We start from the raw sequence: 18,521 nt of genomic DNA on the forward strand, positions 1-18,521 counted from the left end.
GACCACCCTCAAAGTCAGAAAATTCCTTCTAATCCCCAACCTAAATTTCTTCTCCTGCAGTTTGAGGACACTGCTCCTAGTCCTGTCCCCTGTGGACACAAAGAAAAGCCCATCTCCATCCTCTATGCCTCAGAAAATGTTGGACAGACACTACTTAGGGATTGTTTAGTCGGGTCAATCCTGCCTTGAGGAAGGGCTGGACTAGATGTCCTTATGAGGTCCCTTCCAGCCCTGCTCTCTGTGATCCAACATGCATGATTTCCACTCAGAGATCCATCGCCGCCTTCCAAAGTTTGCCTGCCTCCAGCATCTCTGAAAGTTCATGTTTTGCATTCTCCTGCAGATAACAGTGCATTCAAAAGCAGAAACTGTGCTGCACTCATGTCTTTCAAATGGCTAGTATGGACAGATGCAAGGAAGCTACAGAAGCAGAATTGGTCCAGCTGTCTATGAATGCTTTCACAAAGAGTCCCAAAAGGCTAAACAGTTCTCTTAAAGCCCATCATAGGTCAGTTGCTAAAGTAGCTCAAGTCAGTGACATGATAAGAAGCCTTGAACAACCCCTCCCCACCTTGGCAATCCTAGCATCAAACTCACATAGTAGGGCTATGCACTGTGAATGCTTGCAGGTGGACTTATATTCATGTGCTGAGATCCAGGCATGCTCTTCATTAGAAACAAACTGTAAGTCTCAATCTACTTCCCAGGACCATATCTAGTACTGCTCCTTAGACTAGCTTCCATAACTGATACTTTTTTTTTATGAAACAACTTGCATACTGTACAAAGTTTGCTTTTTCTAGTTGTGGTTGACACTTATAATCATTATACAAAGCTTTACCACCTATAAACATATGTGCCGTGCCAATATATCTGTCCATTTTAAAATCAAACAAGATAGAATATAAATGATTTCAAGCAATGATTAGAAACAGTCCATAAATAGAATGTTTAAAGAACTTCCAATGAGGAGACTAGAGAAATCTTAAAACAAAAACAGTTCAAGACAGCTACCTTCAGGCTCATAGAATCACTAGACATGTCTGCAACATTGTCATTTCCAGGTTTGACAAAGAAAGAAGCTGCTTCAGAATGCATTTCAAACCTAATCGTACATGGCAGGGAATCAACTAAACAGATTTATAAAAATATTTTAAATACCTAAATAACTTCCAAATTTCACTTGATTATTTGAATCTGTGTAAGCTCGAAATGTATTTGCAGTTGAATTGTAAACAAAGATAGAACCAGTCCAGTAATATGATCCTGGAGCTCCCATTATAATTAAATCCTGTAAGAAAATAAAAGTATAAATGTATCTATTATTTTGAATATAAGCATGATGTGTCAAATTCATTCCTGGTATAACTTCTCTGAAGTAAATGAAATTATATTAGAATTGTATCTGGCTTAGTATCAGTACATTAGATGCAGATCATATGTAATATTTTACATTTTTTAAATATTCTTATTCTTTTACTTCTAAGCAACTTAAGTTATGAAAACTTCAAGGCAGCAAACAGTATCTTCCACTTTTGGAAGAATATTTTAAAAATTACATTCCTACAGTATAATATAAAATGTATAAATTAGTCTCTCTCTATAGCCTAAAATGTAAGCCTTATAGGTGTTAATATTCTCAATAATAAAAATATGCTCTATTATAATTTTCATATACTTTACAAAACAGCAATTTTGAATATAAAGCACAGTGCCATGATACATTATGTTCTTGGCATACTGACAATTGACACAACTCATTTTTTATAAGCATCATTCAAAAGGAATGACCGATGATATGATAAACAAATTTGATTAGTTTTTCAGGAAAAAAAATGTAAGAGTCTACAATCATTTTACAAATGTAATTCAAATTAAATTATTACTTAATTCTTAATAGGAAACAAATATATTTAATACACACCTCAGTGTAAAAACTAGACATCCCAGCCTGACATGACCCATGGTTCTCTCCAAACTTTCGCACATGATCTGAATATAAAAGCAAAAATTACTTAAGAACTTCAGTACATTTGAGAAGTTCTTAATTCCAGAATTTCTTTGCAGGTCTCTAACTTGGAAGTCAAGAAAAAAATTCAACCAGTTTAAAGGTTTTTAAGAAAAGAACACTGGTTTTCAGAATTGGAATAAACTGCATGACCTTCAGCTTTATAATATTAGTGCACTATGGGAGAAAAATGAACTCCAGATAAAATGCTGTGCTTGATCAGAACTAACTTTTCAAGCTAACTACCTCTTTAATTATAAATTATTCCACAAAATAGCACATCAGAGTGAAAAGTCACTACAGATGTTCCCTGAATAGCAAATGCTAGAAGATTTAACACCCTTCTTCCCACCCCATTTATAACTTCAGGCATAATCAGATGGGAATAACATTTTTCATGGGAGTTTCCCTGATGCCCAGGTTGTGTATTACAGTTAGGAACTATATACATAGAGGCTAGGAACAGACGTTCAAAATGCCTGAGCCTGAATGGAGTCAAACTTTGTAGATTAGTCTAATGTGGCTAGGCTATATCACTTTGTAACTGTACAGACATCCCAGACATGCAGACACATGCCTGCAGTGGCTCAGGCTAGAAGCCAGGGGGCGCTGGAGCAGCTCTCCCTTCCCTACCACTGCACTGAGCTGAGGTTGCACATGCCCAGGCCCCAGCAAGATGCTCTGATTAGTTCAGCAGGGAACTGATAACAGTGTTTATCACCCCTAACTCAGTGTTTACCACCCATTTAAAAAAACAACAGGGGGACATTACCAGCTACCTGTTCATTCTACCTGTTGACTCAGCACAGACCATAGCCAGCACGTGGTCTTCTAGCTAATACACAGGCACCTCTTATCAAGGCAGAGGGAAGGGGGGAATTCCTGTTTAGTAGGTAGTGGTGAGGGGGAGGAGGGAAACAACCCTGTCTGTGCCAGGGCTGCAGCGGGGAGGAGCCAGCCCTGCTGTGGAACAGAGCCCTGCCGAGCCCAGAGAGCACGCTGGGATGCTGGGGGAGTCTGGTTTATCTTACACCAGCAAGGGGTCTGGGACAGACATTATATAAACTGGTTTGACCCAAATCAGTTAAGTCTGATGTTACATACCACCAGGTTTATTTCAAACTGGTTTCAGCCATTTTCAAATAGGTTTATGTGCACTAAACATCAGTTCTGTTACAGGCTTAAACTAGTTTCTGATCACTTAAACCAGTTTATGTGTAATGTCTGTCCCTAGCCAGAGAGTTTACAGATACAAGCCATAATACTGTTAGTGTATCTCTGGTTAAATGTGGGACCTTTTTCTGTTTCCTCCTGATGCTTCATTATTTAAAAGAGCTAGATTAGAGATACCAGTGTAGTCTTCTTACTTTTTATATCCTTCATTTTTCTCTCCTTTCTCATGTTTTCAATCTCTCCCCCCAGCATCTGTCTGCCCACCTTATACAAGCATCAGTATCCATGCTCTTTCAGCTCCTATCTGGGCCGTTTAATTGTGGAATCAACTTTCCTTCAAATCAGTCAGCATTTCACCAAAAAACACAAACCATAGGCCAGAATTCCATCTTCTGCCTGATAGCAGAAAGCCTGCCCAGAGCAGGTAGAAGGTAAAGAATAGAGTAGCTTATGCTGTGCTCTTCTAGTTTCAGAATAGCATTTAGGTTTACACCTCATCAAATAAACCAGCATAATCAAACACTATAAATGACCAAACTCTCTCCTTACCTATATAGCAAGGACATATCCTTTTACTCAACTGTACTCGAAAATCAGAAGGAACAGCAAAACATAAACCGCAAGGAAGTTTGTGTTCATTTTTTTTAACGTAAAATACATTTTTCCACCTATGTCCACAGGCCTATGTAAAAATAAAAACAAACAAAAGCGATGTGAAAAAGCATTAAAATGGTGAAGGGAGCATGATAAAAGGTATTCAATAATAAAGACAATACATACGACAATGGATCCATTTTCTCCTGACTGCCTAGACATGCTAACACCCAGCCATTGATTATCCCTCTCTTCTAAACATGTCTTTCCACAAAATTGTCCAGCAGGATTGCCTGGAACAGGAAAAGGATAATGAATTAACAGAAACAGAATATATAAAATAAACCGAAGTTCTACACAATTTATTATGCAATATAGTTATCAGTAGGCCTTATACCCATAAATATTTTATATAGGACATCCCATGGAAAGATATTAGTATAGTTCACAGTTTTTTGTAAATGAAAGTATGGTGCCACACAGGAAATACATAGAGCTATCAGGCCCAAACAGAGTCTACTAGATACAAAGAGACTATATTATGGTACTTCCATCACTGTTGAAACTGAGGAAGATAGAAAGGTGAGCACAGATGCACTGTCACATAAGCAGTATATCATTTTTTAAAAGCTGTAGTATTGTAGAGCCCAACCCCCTAGCATGATTTCATAGAAAGTACTAAAAATGAGCCACTGTTTTTTTAATTAATTTAATCACAAACACCATGATATCTTATTATAAAAAACAGGGCTTTTAGCCAAGGAAATTTAAAGCCCAATATTTGGTACTCAGTTAATCCAAGAGAGGAGGATTTTTCACACTTAGTTGCGAGTCCAAACCTCAGGTCTGAATCACCCATCACACCAAATTGAACTCCCAGTTCCAAATCGATCCATACAATGGAATCTGCAGGTGTTCATCTGAAATATCTGCTGATTCTCTAAAGCCACTGGATCTAAACTCTAATCTGTAATGAAAATCTTTTCAATTTACCCACTTTCCTAGTCACATCTCTGTCCAACAGAGCTTAGGAATCAGTCATATTCCAAGTTCCTATTCCTATAAAATCAGATCCCTCTAATTGCAGTATTTGTTTCGGATGTGAAACTAATATGGGTATAATACTTTTGTACTTGGTCCTCCTTACAGAAATAGAAGGTATACAGTTTTGAAGGTGGTTTTTAGTTTTACTTCTATTTAAATGCATTATCTTATATTTAAAAATGTGGGTAGCTAGTGAAGTTCTGCAAAAATAATAAATAGTGATCTTGTGAGTCGGGCAAATTCTTGTTTCTTCCCCAAAAACTGGAGTCCACATGTGAAGAAAATAACTTTAAGCAAGCATTAAAATATTCTATTCTATTCGAAAGACTTATATTACATATAATAATATTTTTTATTTTTTATTTTTGAAGGTGCCCACTGTATGTTTACTAAGACACTGAAAAAAGTTTTAATACAATATCTTCAAAATTTCATTTTGCTGTTTCATTTACCAGAACTAACAGACATATAATACCGAAAGAAAAATAGGTAACAGAGTTTGGTGGGGTTTAACTCTCATCAAATTCAACAAATTCCTTTACTGACGAAGCAACCCAGAAAGTCTGGGTAAATAATGTTAATTAGCCAGCAGAGGGCATCAGAATAGATCAATGACTACCACAACACATTTCTACATTAAACGGAAGGAAAAATGAGTTCCCAGGAGAGCTGAAATGTATTTATAATCCATTGGTTTATAGGCTATTAAGTTCTAATAAATCTAGTTATCTGTAAAATCAATCAATCAATTTAAAAATCATCACCCTCTACTGACTGGGTATGTTGACTTCTTTTGTTACCATATTTAGTCTCTTTCAATGGTAATCAAAGGATTTTTCAGAATTATCACCTATTAAAAGGATTTTGGACATATGATACTGGAAATAGTTTGAGAAAACATTAAATTGACAGTAGAATTGTCCTGGCCTTTGGATTTTCTTTTCCTGGCAGAAAATAATCGAGAAGGCCCTCTGCAGGAGAAAAAGCTCTCTGAAATTATTGTTCTCTCACATCCTTACTTTTTATTATAGGGGTAGTATCTTTTAACCAGACCACTGAGTCTTCCTGACTTTATCAAAATATGGACTCCCCCAGATAAAATAAATAATACAGCTAAAGGTTATATTATGTGTTTTCCGTGAAGCATGAGAATGACAATTTCTGTATACCATTTTCTACCTACCTCATGTCTGTTCTACTCACTTTTCTATGCAAGCCCTAAAGCAGCGGTGGGCAATTCTTTTGGCTGGAGGGCCGCTTAATGTGTTTTGGTGAGGCATTGTGGGTCACAAGTGTAGTTCCACTCCTTGATAGGTGCCCTGCCCATCTTGTGGCTGGAAGTCCCACCCCCTAAACCCTGACCTTTGCCACTGGAAGTCTCTCCCCTTGCCCAGAAAGTACGCCTTTTGTGAGGGGTGGGGTTTGCTTGTATAGGGTGTGTGGAGGGGTAGAAGGGATGTGTGTGGTTGAGGGAGTATGTGGTTTGGGGGTGTGTGGGTATAGTGCAGGTGGGGTATGTCAAGGTATAGAAGGGGTGTGGGGGGTGTAAGTGTGGGTGTGGCTGAGGTTTGTGGGGTGTATGTGTGTGGGGGTGTCAGATGTGTGGTTGAGGTATGTGAAACTGTTAGATGTGTCGTTGGTATGGTGGAAGGTGGGGTGTGTGAGAGGGGTGGTATATGTGTGGATGTGCCCCTCAGGTGGTTCTGGGGCCGATTTTGTTCAATGTCTTCATCAACAACCTAGAAGATGGTATAGAATGCACCATCAGCAAGTCTGCAGATGACACCAAGCTGAGAGGAGTAGTGGATATGCTGGAGGATATGGCTAGGATTCAGAGTGACCTAGACAAATTGGAGGATTGGGCCAAAAGAAATCTCATGAGGTTCAACAAGGACAAGTGCAAAGTCCTGCACTTAGGATGGAGCAATCTCATGTACCAGTACAGGCTCAGGGCTGACTGGCTGGGCAGCAACTCTGCAGAAAAGGACCTGAGGGTTACAGTGGACAAGAAGCTGAATATGAGCCAGCAGTGTGTCCTTGTTGCCAAGAAGACTAATGACATACTGGGCTGCATTGGTAGGAGTGTTACCAGCAGATCAAGGGAAGTGATTCTTCCCCTCTATTCAGCACTGGTGAGGTCACATCTGGAGTACTGTGTTCAGTTTTGGGCCCCCACTACAGACAGAATGCATTCAAATTGGAGAGAGTCCAGCAAAGGGCAACAAAAATGGTGAGGGCGCTGAGACATATGACTTCTGAGGACAGGCTGAGGGAACTGGACTTATTTAGCCTGGAGAAGAGAAGACTGAGATTGGATTTAACAGCAGCCTTCAACTACCTGAAGCAGGGCTCAAAAGAGGATGGAGCCAGACTGTTCTCAGGGGTGGTAGATGACAGAACAAGGAGCAATGGTCTCAAGTTGCAGCAAGGGAAGCATAAGCTGGTAATTAGGAGGAATTTTTCTCACTAGGAAGGTAGTAACGCACTGAAACCCAGAGGTGGTGGAAGCTCCATCCTTTGAGGTTTTGGCTGGAATGATCTAGGTGGGGATGGTCCTGCTTTGAGCAGGGGATTAGACTAGAATCAGGGGTTCCCAATCTTTTTAGATTGTGGACCAGCAAACTGCAGATTGGAAGTGACCGTGGGCCAGTCTGCAGACCAGAAGTGACCACAGACCAGCAAACTGAGGACCAGCAAACTGCAGTCCGAAAGTGACTGGCATACTAAGGAGCAGCAGCCAACGCTTTTTAATATTTTGTATAAAAAACGGCTGGCTGCCACTCCGCAGTATGCCAGAATTCTGGTCCAGCAGCCGACCTTTCTGCAGACCAGCAGCTAACCCTCTGCAGCCCTGTACCAGGCCATGGCCCTGGAGTTGGGAACCTCTGCACTAGATGACCTCCTGAAGTCCCTGCCAACACTAATTTTTTATGATTTTCTGAGTCTATGTGTATGGGGGGTGTCAAGTGTGGGTCTTGTTTGGCGTGGAGTGCATGCATGGTTGCAGTGTTGGGTATGGAGGGGTGCAAGTATGGTGGGGGTGGGAGTATGGATGTGTGGGGGGTGTAGGTGGTGTCTGTGGGTACGGTGGAGTGTGTGATATAGTGTTTTGTGCATTTGTGGATATGGTGGGGGGGTAGGATATGGGTTGGGTGTGCATGTGGGGGGCTTCCTCCCCAGTCTGATTTCCCCTCTGTCCACTGTGATGTGGCTGAGCCCAGCCCCTTCACGGGTGGAGGAAGGGGGAGGAATATTAGTGGTGCCTGCCTGGCTCACTGCATGCTGCAATGGGTGGGAAAGTAGCTGTCATTGGTGGGCAGCAAGAAAAGCCCCTAGGAGAGGGGAGGGGGAACAGGGAGCAGAGCTTGGCACCACCAGCTCTCTTGGTCTCTGTCCCACACCTGCCCAGTGGGACTACAGCCAAGCCTACACTGGCTCTTGCTGCTGCTACTGCTTCCATCCCACATGCCTGCCTGGCGGGGCTGTGCCAAGCCCATGCTGGTTCCTGCTGCTGCTCCCACACCACCTGCCTGTCCTGGGGCTGCACAGGCTCCAACTGCTGCTCCTGCTCCATCTGCCTGTCCCATGCCTGCCCAGTGGGGCTTTGTAAGCAGTCATATTCCTTCATACCCTCCTCTATCCACACGACCTCTTGCCCAGCCATCCATTAGCAGAATCACAGCAAGCTGCAGGCAGAGCCCACCCCTCTCCACTCAGTGCTGTAGCTTCTTCTTCCTACCTGCTGCTCAGAGTACTGCAACAGGAACAGGAGTCGTCGTCCCTGGAGGTCAGAGAAGCCCAGCAGCTCCCTGGGCAGCGGCAACAGCAGCTCTGCCCAGAAGCTGTGCCTGGAGCTGGCACTTTCTGCCAGGGAAGGCTTGGAACACACCAGGCACTGCCCCAGGCAGGAGCAGGAAGGACTCAGCCCCATACAGAGTGCAAGAAGGGCAGCCATCTATGGGGCTGGATGCAATTAATCAGCTGGCAGGCCAGCGCGAGCCTGTATTTTGCCTGCCTCTGCCCTAAATCCACAGAGTGCCAATCTCAAGATCCAGAAGATCAGGGACACGATGGTAGCTTATTCCACTCCTCCAACCTTTCACATGGCATCAGGGAAGTCTTCCTGTGCAGCTCCAAGTAGGTAAGAAATAATTTTAAAGCTGGCAATAGAAAATCTTTATCTGCTCATGAAGTTCAATTATGTGTACATATTAACCACAGTTCCCTTTGACTTGGCTAGACTCTCTGATCTAACAAACCACTTCATATCAGTTCAGGAACTGGTGTAATATCATATAGAATGTCTAGACATTTCCCATTCTAATGCACACTTTTAAAATAAATATCATAATTCTAGTTAACATTAGAATTAATTGCAGCTTGTAAGTAACATTTCTCAAACTCTAGCTGGAAGGCCTTTTGCCTCCCTGCCCCCATATCTAACGGTAATTTTTCTTTTTAGATGGGAAAGGCTCTTCCTAACTGTTTCTGTTCTTAATTGTTTTTGACTATATACAGATATTAGAAATAAAAGTAGAAGGGAAGACTAGCTTCTTAAATTATCTAGTGTTCAACACTTGAAATTTTCATTACACCAAACAGAATGTAGTCAGAGACAAAGAAGGTTTTACTTGGCTTAATGCTGTATTTGGTCATCCATTTTAGATGTCCCCAAGGCCTTCAGAAACAGTGAAACAAGGCATTTTTCTTTTCTCCCCTGTATTATATTACCCCTTACTCATGTAGTTATTTTCCCTTCCCCTTGGCTCTAACAAATTCTCACTCTAAACTGTCCTTAGTCATATGCTCTATTATCCTCTCTTGATTTCCCAGCTGTTTTTGTTTGCTTCCTACACTTCTTCTAGCTCCACGTTCCTTCTTTAGTCTCTAATTTCCCACTACTAAGAGAAGGAGGATTTTGAAGCATTCTGTAAGGAAAGGACAGGATAAGTCCCTTGTGAGCATAAATGTAAGCAAGAAGAGTGTGGGGTTAGCATTATGGATATGGTGATGAGGACAGGCATACTATTAGCAGTGTTTAATCTGGTGAAAAGCAAAACTGCTTCAGGGGGCAAAGGCAAAAGAGCAGCACTGCTGGAAGCACCAAAAGGGAAATGACAGCTTGTGTGCCACAGGGGAAGTGGCATATACTGATCTTGTAAAGTTGTTGTAAAGATAAATAAGAGTGCAGTCTGAGTAAACTGCACAGTAGTAATTTTAGATCATGAAGCATGTGAAACTCCACAGTAGCAACATCGTCAAATGTAAGGCCTCAAGTTAAAAAACACTCCTGACTGCAGGTACTGAGGTCAGGAAGGGAAAAAAGGATCTCTACTCTAAAAAGATGCTAAGTGTGTCCACACTTAGTGAACCTCCCAGAACATGTCCCATCAATAGGCTGATTTCATTTCCCCCACATGACTAGCCTTCCAACCTTCAAAAAAACCTGCACAAGTTTACAAAATCTGTCTATGCCCGTCTCTATCCCTCTCTAACGCTGACCTGAATTATATTTTATTTAATACAGACATCTGCCTTCGTCTCTTTGCAAAACTTGTAAACCAAAGCTTCTCTTTTCTGTAGATTAATAAATCTACTACATCCAGTGATCACAATACGCCATATCAATGCACAAGAAATTAAAATATCAAGATTCATGAATGGAAGGGAACTTGTTTACTTTTAATGACAGTAAATACCAAGGAACTCAGCTTTTACTTGACGGAGCATCCGGATTTTCTTTACATTTTTTTTAAATTCCAAATGAATCATTTAATGTGAATAATTTGTGGCCTTCTAACTGCAATAGCAGTTCACTCCACTATTCCGACACGTACATAGAAGTGGATAATTTTATTGGCAGTGTGCCATTTGATATTGTTCCCATGCTCCAACTGGATGAGTGTAATGGGCACTAGGCACACCTATTCTTTTAAGGTACAGGTCTGAAAGGAACCAAGTCAGCAGGAAGCAAAGTACCTTACCAGAAATGGGTGGGATTTAACAGAGATAAACCCAGGGCCAGAGCTGAGGCAGGTAATCTCAAGAGCTGACATGGAAGAAGCACTTGAGCAAGCAGTAGAGGGAGACTCTGTACTCCCAGGGGTTAAGACAAGGCAGTTTGGTGGTTTACGGGGCAGTGGTGGCCTTGAGAGGCCCCAGAGCAGGGCCAGGGCTCAGGAATAGAGTGGAGACTGGACCAGAGAAGGTCCAGTATCTGGCAGGGACTAGGTACCTGGGAGTAGCTAGAATGGGTGATGTGCCCAGGTGTGAGTGGACAGAGACAGCAGCCTGAGGTCCAGAGGCAGCCAGGAAGGTTGATGGCATAGGGACTGCTAGTCCCAGCAGTGGTGGAGACTGGGTGCTGGTATAGACCTAGGAGTGGCACCAGGTAATAACTTCTGCAAGGCAGAGGCATGGTGTAAAGGATGGTTGGAACCATGTAATAAGCCCTTAAAGCACTGAGTAGTGAAATCTGAACAGCAGCATGGGATCAGGGATCCCTGGGGCAGCCTTCCTTTCCAAGGATCTAATAGCAAGGCATAGGAGAAGTGAAGGAGAGCAAGGGCAGAGCAGGAGCAAATGGGCACCAGGGGGCATCACAGCCACCCCTGGGACCAGCACCTGCTACAATGAGTGGAAGTCTTGTAGTCATATTGCTGGTACAGTTGTCCGCTTGTGCTCAATTTTGAAGTTTTTCACAAAATTCTCTTACAGTTTCATCCTACTCCCTGGCCAATAAGTTCATTAATATAATAGAAGTGTGAACAGTGGCAATTCAAATTTTTGCTGTTTCATTCCAAAGGAATACTTGCAGAAGACTTGTCTTCAATTGTAATAGTTCACCTGGGGGAGCTAGAGAGCAATGTTTTTCTAGGCTGATTATAGTAAGAATTTGAGAAGGAGAATTAAGAATAAGTTTCTCCTTTTTTTCTTATGCTAAAATAACATGAATAACTTCTTATTTTAGGGCATTCTTCTGCTTTATCACTTAGTTGAAAATACCCTACTCCACCCGTGCCAGCAATTTCACTGACTGACTTCCTCAATCATCCATTGTCAAACTATACTAACAGGCTAAAACAGGTTTTGCTCAAGTCCAGGTGAAGCCACCGGAAGTGAAGGACATTCAGAAGGAAAGGCCTGATGGCTCTTCTAGGACATCACCCGAAACCATCATACTATGCATGTTTGCCCAGGTCTAAAAGCCTTCATCTCCTATATAACTATTGCAGTCCAGAATGTTTAAATGTACTGATCAAGCAAAGCACATAAACGAAGACTTAGTGTTATATTTATAATTTATGCTACCCTTTACATTCAGTGGCCTACACACACAACAGTGGGTGAAATTTATATTCATAATAGCTGCACTTTTGGAAGGGCAAGGCTGCAATGAAATCACCTTTGCAGGTAAAGCCAACCCAGTCCAATATAGCATAAAATAGCTCTAGGATTCTTATATTATGAAGCCCGCCTATGACTTCAAGGGATAGCTCCAGCTGCTAAGACCTGGACAGCCCTGTGCTGTTAGTAATAAATCTACTACCCTGGAGAATCACCAGAGAGTGTGACAGGCTCAGGCAAGCCGCCAGGCCTCTCTGATGTCCTGTGGCGGTCAGACCTGCCTACCAACTTTTTTCCTTGGTTTTGCTTTACCTCCTATCTCTTTCCTGCCATGACTTGACCTTTGCAGGGGGTGGGGAGGAGGGGAAGAGGGGCTGCCTCCAGAAGCCGGGGTAGCCTCTTCCTAGGGTACAGTCCTCCAGACTTCTCTCCTCTTAACTCTATGGGGTGGGTTTCCCCTTTAAGACAACTCCAGTTGAGTCTCTCTCTCTGGAACAGCCCTCAGTGTTCCTGACTCCAGGCTGGACCACCCTCACTGTCTCTGCCCTCTGGTCCATGACCCTGGACTAGGCTGTTTGCTTCTCCAGCCCTCTGATCCCTGACCCAGGCTAGGCTGTCTAATACTGAGTGCCCTACCCAGCTCAGGTCCTGGGCTTATATGCCCCAAAGCCCTGCCCACTTCCTGTCATGTGGCTCTCCAACCAAAACAGGAGTTTCCCCTTTTTAATTAATAGCTAGCCTGTGCTCCTGCTGCTGTAGCCCCACACAGCTAGCTTAGCCTGCTGCCTTCTTTTAAAATAACAAGAACCCTCCAGCTCACAGTTAGAGAGATGGGTGACACAGAGTACTCCCAGTAGGAAGAGTATCGTTTGCTATCCAATTATGTTAGTTTCGGGGCTGTTTTACAATATCTATTTGGTGAACAGTAGCTAAGGATATGTCCCAGTTTTAAGCTCACAATGCTCAGCATCTTTTTACTATAGATGCCCAGCTATATGAAGAATCCTCTAATATCCAATTAAGTACCTGTACATTTCTGGGACTCTAGTAGGAGGTTAACTAAAAAAAAATTATTTCATTGCAAATGTAGTAAAGGGCCAACATTATTTATGACCTATGCTACAACAACTATTGTTCCTCCTATTAATAAAGTAACTTACACCAATTTTCAAACTCAAAACAAAACAATAAAATCAGAATCAAGACTTGCCATATATGTGATCAAACTGAAAGAACAAAAAAGGCAGTCATAAAAAGATGAAGTATCTACAAACTTGGCGCATCTGTAGAAGTCCTGTTCTTACTGAACACTAATATCACAGTTAAGACCTAAAATACCTTAGCTTCTGCACCTACTCATTCAGAGTAGCCTTCGGCATGTTTCAAACACGCACCTGTCTATTTGCACATGAGGTTTCATTCTTAAGCATCTATGAGAAAAACCTGTGATTCTTCCTAACACCATCTAATGGGCTTCTTTACTATTACAAATATGAGCAAGGAATATCACAAAGGCAATATCTGAGGAGTAAAATAATTTAAGCTATATGCTCTAGATATCCCTAGTGAGAGCATGTACATGTATGTTTTATGCATTTTAATTTGTGTGCATTGATTTAACCCATTTAGTTGATTTGCTTTAAATTTTGAGAGACTATGTATAGACAAGCCCTTTCAGATTCAATTATTTCTGGTTCTCATTGTGTTCAGTATCATAACCAAGCTTCTCAGAAAAGGAACCACTTAGTGTCTGTGAGTGATCACTTTCTTTGCATCCTTGCAAAGATTTGCATACCTAAAATCTGCTCATCAAGAACATAGCATCTGATCGTTTCTCAGCTATACGTATAAAAAAACCCTAGTGTCTTAACCTTCTTTCCCTGCTTATATGAAAAATAAGGAAGATCAATAAACTATATGTTTTGAGGGTACCTTAATGGTGATACACGTGCAGGATTAACAGAGGAATGCCAACACACAGAATTTTCATTTTGTTCTGAAACCATGATCCTTGTCTCTGGCAAGAATGAATTCTAAAGCTTAGGTTTGAAAGTTTGTGAAAGCTGTGTCCCATACTCCCTAACCACCTCCAATAGTTTGACAAGTTCAGTGGGATAGGACAGTTATGGAAGACCTGCACTGCAGAAGAAGAGGGAGCTAAACCAAGTCTTATGCAGGTCTTAAAACAAACAGGATAAAAAAAAAATTGAAGAGGACTTTATTCAAGGACATTAGAAGCAGAAAACTGCTGATATGTTCATAACAACCTGTAATCTTAAACAGACTTATTGCTCAAACTTTTACAAAGTCATACACTTTGAAATTAGATACCCACAGGTGTATCTATGCGATTGACACCCAGAGCTGGGCGATTAACGTTTTCTCACCCCAGCGGTTAAACTGAAAAAAAAAAAAAATCAACTTGGTTTAAACTGAAAACAGTTTTTGGGTCTTCAGCTAAATGAGAAAAGCAAACATTTTTTTTATTGTGTCAACCTGAAGTATTTAAACCACATGAAATGAAAAACAGTGTTTTGCTTCAGGTTGCTTTACTACATTATTTATATTGAGATCATTTAAACAAAATTTCCCTTGTTTTGAGAAAAGTAAAAAATATTGGTATTTCCTCAATTACTATTTTAACACGTGTGCTGAAATGAAGTATTTTTGACATTTTCTAAATTTTCTGCTTTTGTCTCGTTATTTAGTGAATTCAACCTAAATTTGCAGAATATTTCTGTTTTCCAAAACACCTTTTTAATTATTAGTTTAAAAAAAAAAAAAAAATCATCCCAGATCTACCAGAAATCTGTGTGTAAAAATGCCTAGCTTACCATCTAACTGTAGTGTGGATTAAGAGGTGGAATAACTTTAGAAAATTCGAGCATAGTTTGTCCTTTCCAAGTCTAAGAAGAGGTTTTTTAGGATCTATGTTTTAAATAATTATTTATTGGTCATTTAAATTTATAAGAGCACTAGTCTTTCATGCTAGGGAAAGTTAGATGTATCATTTTGATGCATAGATTAGAATTTATAAGAGAACGTGGACACTCATCACTAAACTGAATACACCAACATCAAGAAAGTTTGTTTAGTCTAATCAAAACTGGACTATATTGCTGATATTTCACAATGATGAATTGTTTAAATCTATTTTTTTGCAAAAGAGTGCAGGAGAGAATATTTATTAAAGGAACCATTTCACTTTGCTTCTGGAAAAAACCCACTCTCTCCTACTAGTTCATTTAGCCAGTTGTGACTGTTGTTTGTTAGGGAATATCCAAGGTATGCACTCACTTATACATACCTAAGGGGTTTTTCTGGCTGTGTTTAATTATAACTGCTGAGAATGTTGCAGCTGTTTTACCGAAGCAGTAACACCATTCTCAGGTGCAAGGGCACCACCCTTGGACTCACCCAGCTGGAGCTGTTCGCAAGTGCCATTTGGATTGTTCCTGATCCTGCATCTGAAAATCGCACCTGGATTGACCACAGAGCTGTTTGCAGACCAGTCTGCTTTGGGGGCTCCTGCCACTAGCCTGCAAGTAAGAAAAAACAGTCATGCCAACTGACAGGGACATGCAAGTGCTCAACTGCCGCCCACCCCACCATGCACAGACTGGGTTTCTATCAGAAGCTACCTGCCCCAAGCTGAAGTTGGCTACCTTTTGTTTTGCAGTGGCAAGCCTGGAAGAAGATCCTGAGGGAAGCAAAGGCACCCCACATGTGACCATTTGCAAGTACAGTTTAAATCAGTGCAACTGGGACAACAGGGATGAAGTTCACACCAGACCAGACCACAGCAACTGTGTAGCTGGTGAGCTTTCCAATGCACGGCCTTCTTCATCCCCAACGTCTTGCACTGCAAAGCAGGTCCAGCTTCATCGCAGCTACACAGCTGGTCCATGACACCACGCTGGGGCATGGTTTCTGGCCCACCAGGGCTAGGACCCGAATCGTGCACTCCTGGTCAAGGCAGAGCAGGGTGGTGAAGCCCCGGCAGACTCAGGAGCACTCACGGGCCGAGGCAGGGCGGGCGGGGGCCGCTCCAGGGAGTTGGGGAGCCGAGGAGAGCCCCGGACTTACCACGTCTCCCCGCCGTGCCCGTGCAGCACCACCGAGTACCCGAACAGGGTCCCGCGCAGCCCGCGGAAGAGCACGGGGCTGCGCACGTCCAGGTTGTAGGCGCTCGCCGCCGCCAGGCACTGGCCGAGGAGCAGCAGCAGCAGGCGGGCCGCCCCGCGCGGCCCCGCGCGGCCCCGCATGACTCGTCGCGGAGCCCGGCCGCCGGCGCCACTGCTCTGCGCCCCCGGCCCCAGCGAGCGAGCGAGCGAGCTCCCGCCCTGGGGCGGGCCCGCGGGAGCGGCTGCGGCTGCGGCTGCGGCTGCGGCCCGGGCTGCGCTGAGCTGCGCTGCGCTCCACGTGCGCGGCCGGCCGCCGGCTCCTCCCTCGGCCGCCCCGGCCCGGCCCCGACGCCCCCGCTGCCGGCCGGGGGGCGGGCCGTAGCCCGGCCCCTCTGCCTCGGACATCAGGCGTTGTCGGTTTGGTGGGTGCAGTCATCGTGAGGGAGCAAGCAGCGTGTGTCGGGGCGAGGCGAGGAGGGACACTTGGCTGTCCCTCCCCTTCCCCCCCAGACAAACTTTTAGGTGTTTGTCCTTCCTCCCCGGTAAAGCAGCAGAGACCGCTGCCCCCCTCACGGCAATTCCTCCCTTTGCAGACACTGCTGCTCTGGGCCTGGGGGCCCACTCGCCCCAGTGGAGGAGATCAGAGCAGGGTGAAGGGCTGAAGCCGCCCCCCTTACCTGCACTGTTATGAATCCCTCCCCTGCGCCTCATCGCTCTTTGTTCCTTGAGCACGCAAGTCTACCACCATCTTTCCTCACTGGCCTGCAGCCCAGCCTACTGCTGATATAAAAGAGGATTATCCAGGGAAGAAGAGGAACCATGAAGAGAAGCAGGGTAGAAAACACTGAGAAAGAAGGAATGACTAAAGAAAGCAGCAGTACCTCTGCCTCCTAGCACAATGACATGAGGTGCTTGAGACAGGCCGGAGGAGTCCTGGGTCACAGCTCCTTAGAGCTCAAGATCTGATGCACCTTCCAACAGTCTGGGCCTTAGCTGACAATGCGAGGTCATAGAAGATGTCTGCCACTTCCTCCTTCTAGGCATGAAGGGAAGAAGCAGAAGAAACTTGCTGTGGGGAAAACGCAGCCATTCTTATCCCAACACATCCTTTTAAGAGCCAACTCCATTTCCTTTGCTGCCCAGTTCTCCCTCCAGCTGTGCACGAGATGATAGCTGCAATGCAGGACAGCATGAAAGTAAAGTGTGAAGTTTGTCACACAAGAGGCGCGATACTTGGCAGGGCCCTGAAAACCTTTCCTGCTTTTTATGAAGAGTTTTATTATGTACGTGTTAATGAGCTGCTGCTCACCGCGTCACAGCAGGGTAAATTAGTCCACACTGAGTTCCATGCTGCCAAGGCTAGACAGCTAACATGACCCAAGCTAGCTCTTGCATCTCTTAGGGCCCTTGTTACACCTTATGCTGTAAGTCACACAAATGATAATTGGCTTAGTGGAGCAGTCACATCTTAAGGCAAAAAATCATCTCTGACTGTCCTTCACCTGCACAGCTGTGACTGGTCACTAGAGGCTTGGTGGTGAGCAGGTGCAGGACTAGGAGCTGTGCAGGGCCTCAGCAGAAGTGGTCCCCCAAAATGTTCTCATAACATTCCTTGTGTCTTTCTGTGATTAAGAACTTGTTGAGCCCCCTAAATCTAAGCCCTTTTCAAATCTTCAAGGGTAAAAGGTGGTGACACTAACACCCAATGCGCACAGGGGGTGGGGCACCTGTGGCTAGATGGTGGTTACTGGTCATGGGGGGCACCACACAGGAAGCACTGTGGCTGTTGGGCACTCTCCCTGGTAGGAGCAGTGAATCAATCCAAGCTGTGCACTAGCTCTGTCCAGCAGGAGCAGCGAGCTAGTCTAGGTGGCAGCTGGAGGCACCACGGCCACTGGGCACTCCAGGGATACCACGCTGGTTCTGCTTGGCTGGCTGCTTCTACCAGGCAGAGCCAGTGCCACTGCCCAGACTGGCTCGCTGCTCCCAGCAGGCAGAGCCAGCACAGCCCTGGAGCTGGGATACTGGAAGACTTCAACTTGGGTGGAATATCTGTGGGGAGTGCCTACACCATAATGGAACAGGACCAAGGTTGTATGGATTAGAGATCATCCTGCCCTGAAATGGCATAACTTTAAGCCAAATAACAAATGCTTTATGCCACTTAAAAGGTGTTGATGTGCAGCCAATCCAAGGGTCAAGAGCTCCAGAAGCTGCCTAAAATTACTGTG

General features: G+C 43.7%; 1 protein-coding gene across 1 annotated transcript in view; it reads right to left on the reverse strand.

The window, feature by feature from the left end:
• Nucleotides 1–16,537, reverse strand: part of ITGA4 (integrin subunit alpha 4) — a 55,527-nt gene extending 38,990 nt beyond the window's left edge. The window contains exons 1-6 of the mRNA XM_090045302.1: nucleotides 16,253–16,537; nucleotides 15,584–15,705; nucleotides 3,962–4,068; nucleotides 3,731–3,863; nucleotides 1,925–1,992; nucleotides 1,162–1,291 (exon numbers count right to left, since the gene is read on the reverse strand). Coding sequence (XP_089901428.1) covers nucleotides 1,162–1,291; nucleotides 1,925–1,992; nucleotides 3,731–3,863; nucleotides 3,962–4,068; nucleotides 15,584–15,705; nucleotides 16,253–16,431 — 739 coding nt within the window. The 5' untranslated portion in view covers nucleotides 16,432–16,537. The remainder of the gene's footprint in view (nucleotides 1–1,161; nucleotides 1,292–1,924; nucleotides 1,993–3,730; nucleotides 3,864–3,961; nucleotides 4,069–15,583; nucleotides 15,706–16,252) is intronic.
• Nucleotides 16,538–18,521: the final 1,984 nt, after the last annotated feature.

Source organism: Crocodylus siamensis, chromosome 4, assembly GCF_052110815.1.
Source record: "Crocodylus siamensis isolate JL-2025a chromosome 4, ASM5211081v1, whole genome shotgun sequence".
Lineage (NCBI taxonomy): Eukaryota > Metazoa > Chordata > Crocodylia > Crocodylidae > Crocodylus > Crocodylus siamensis.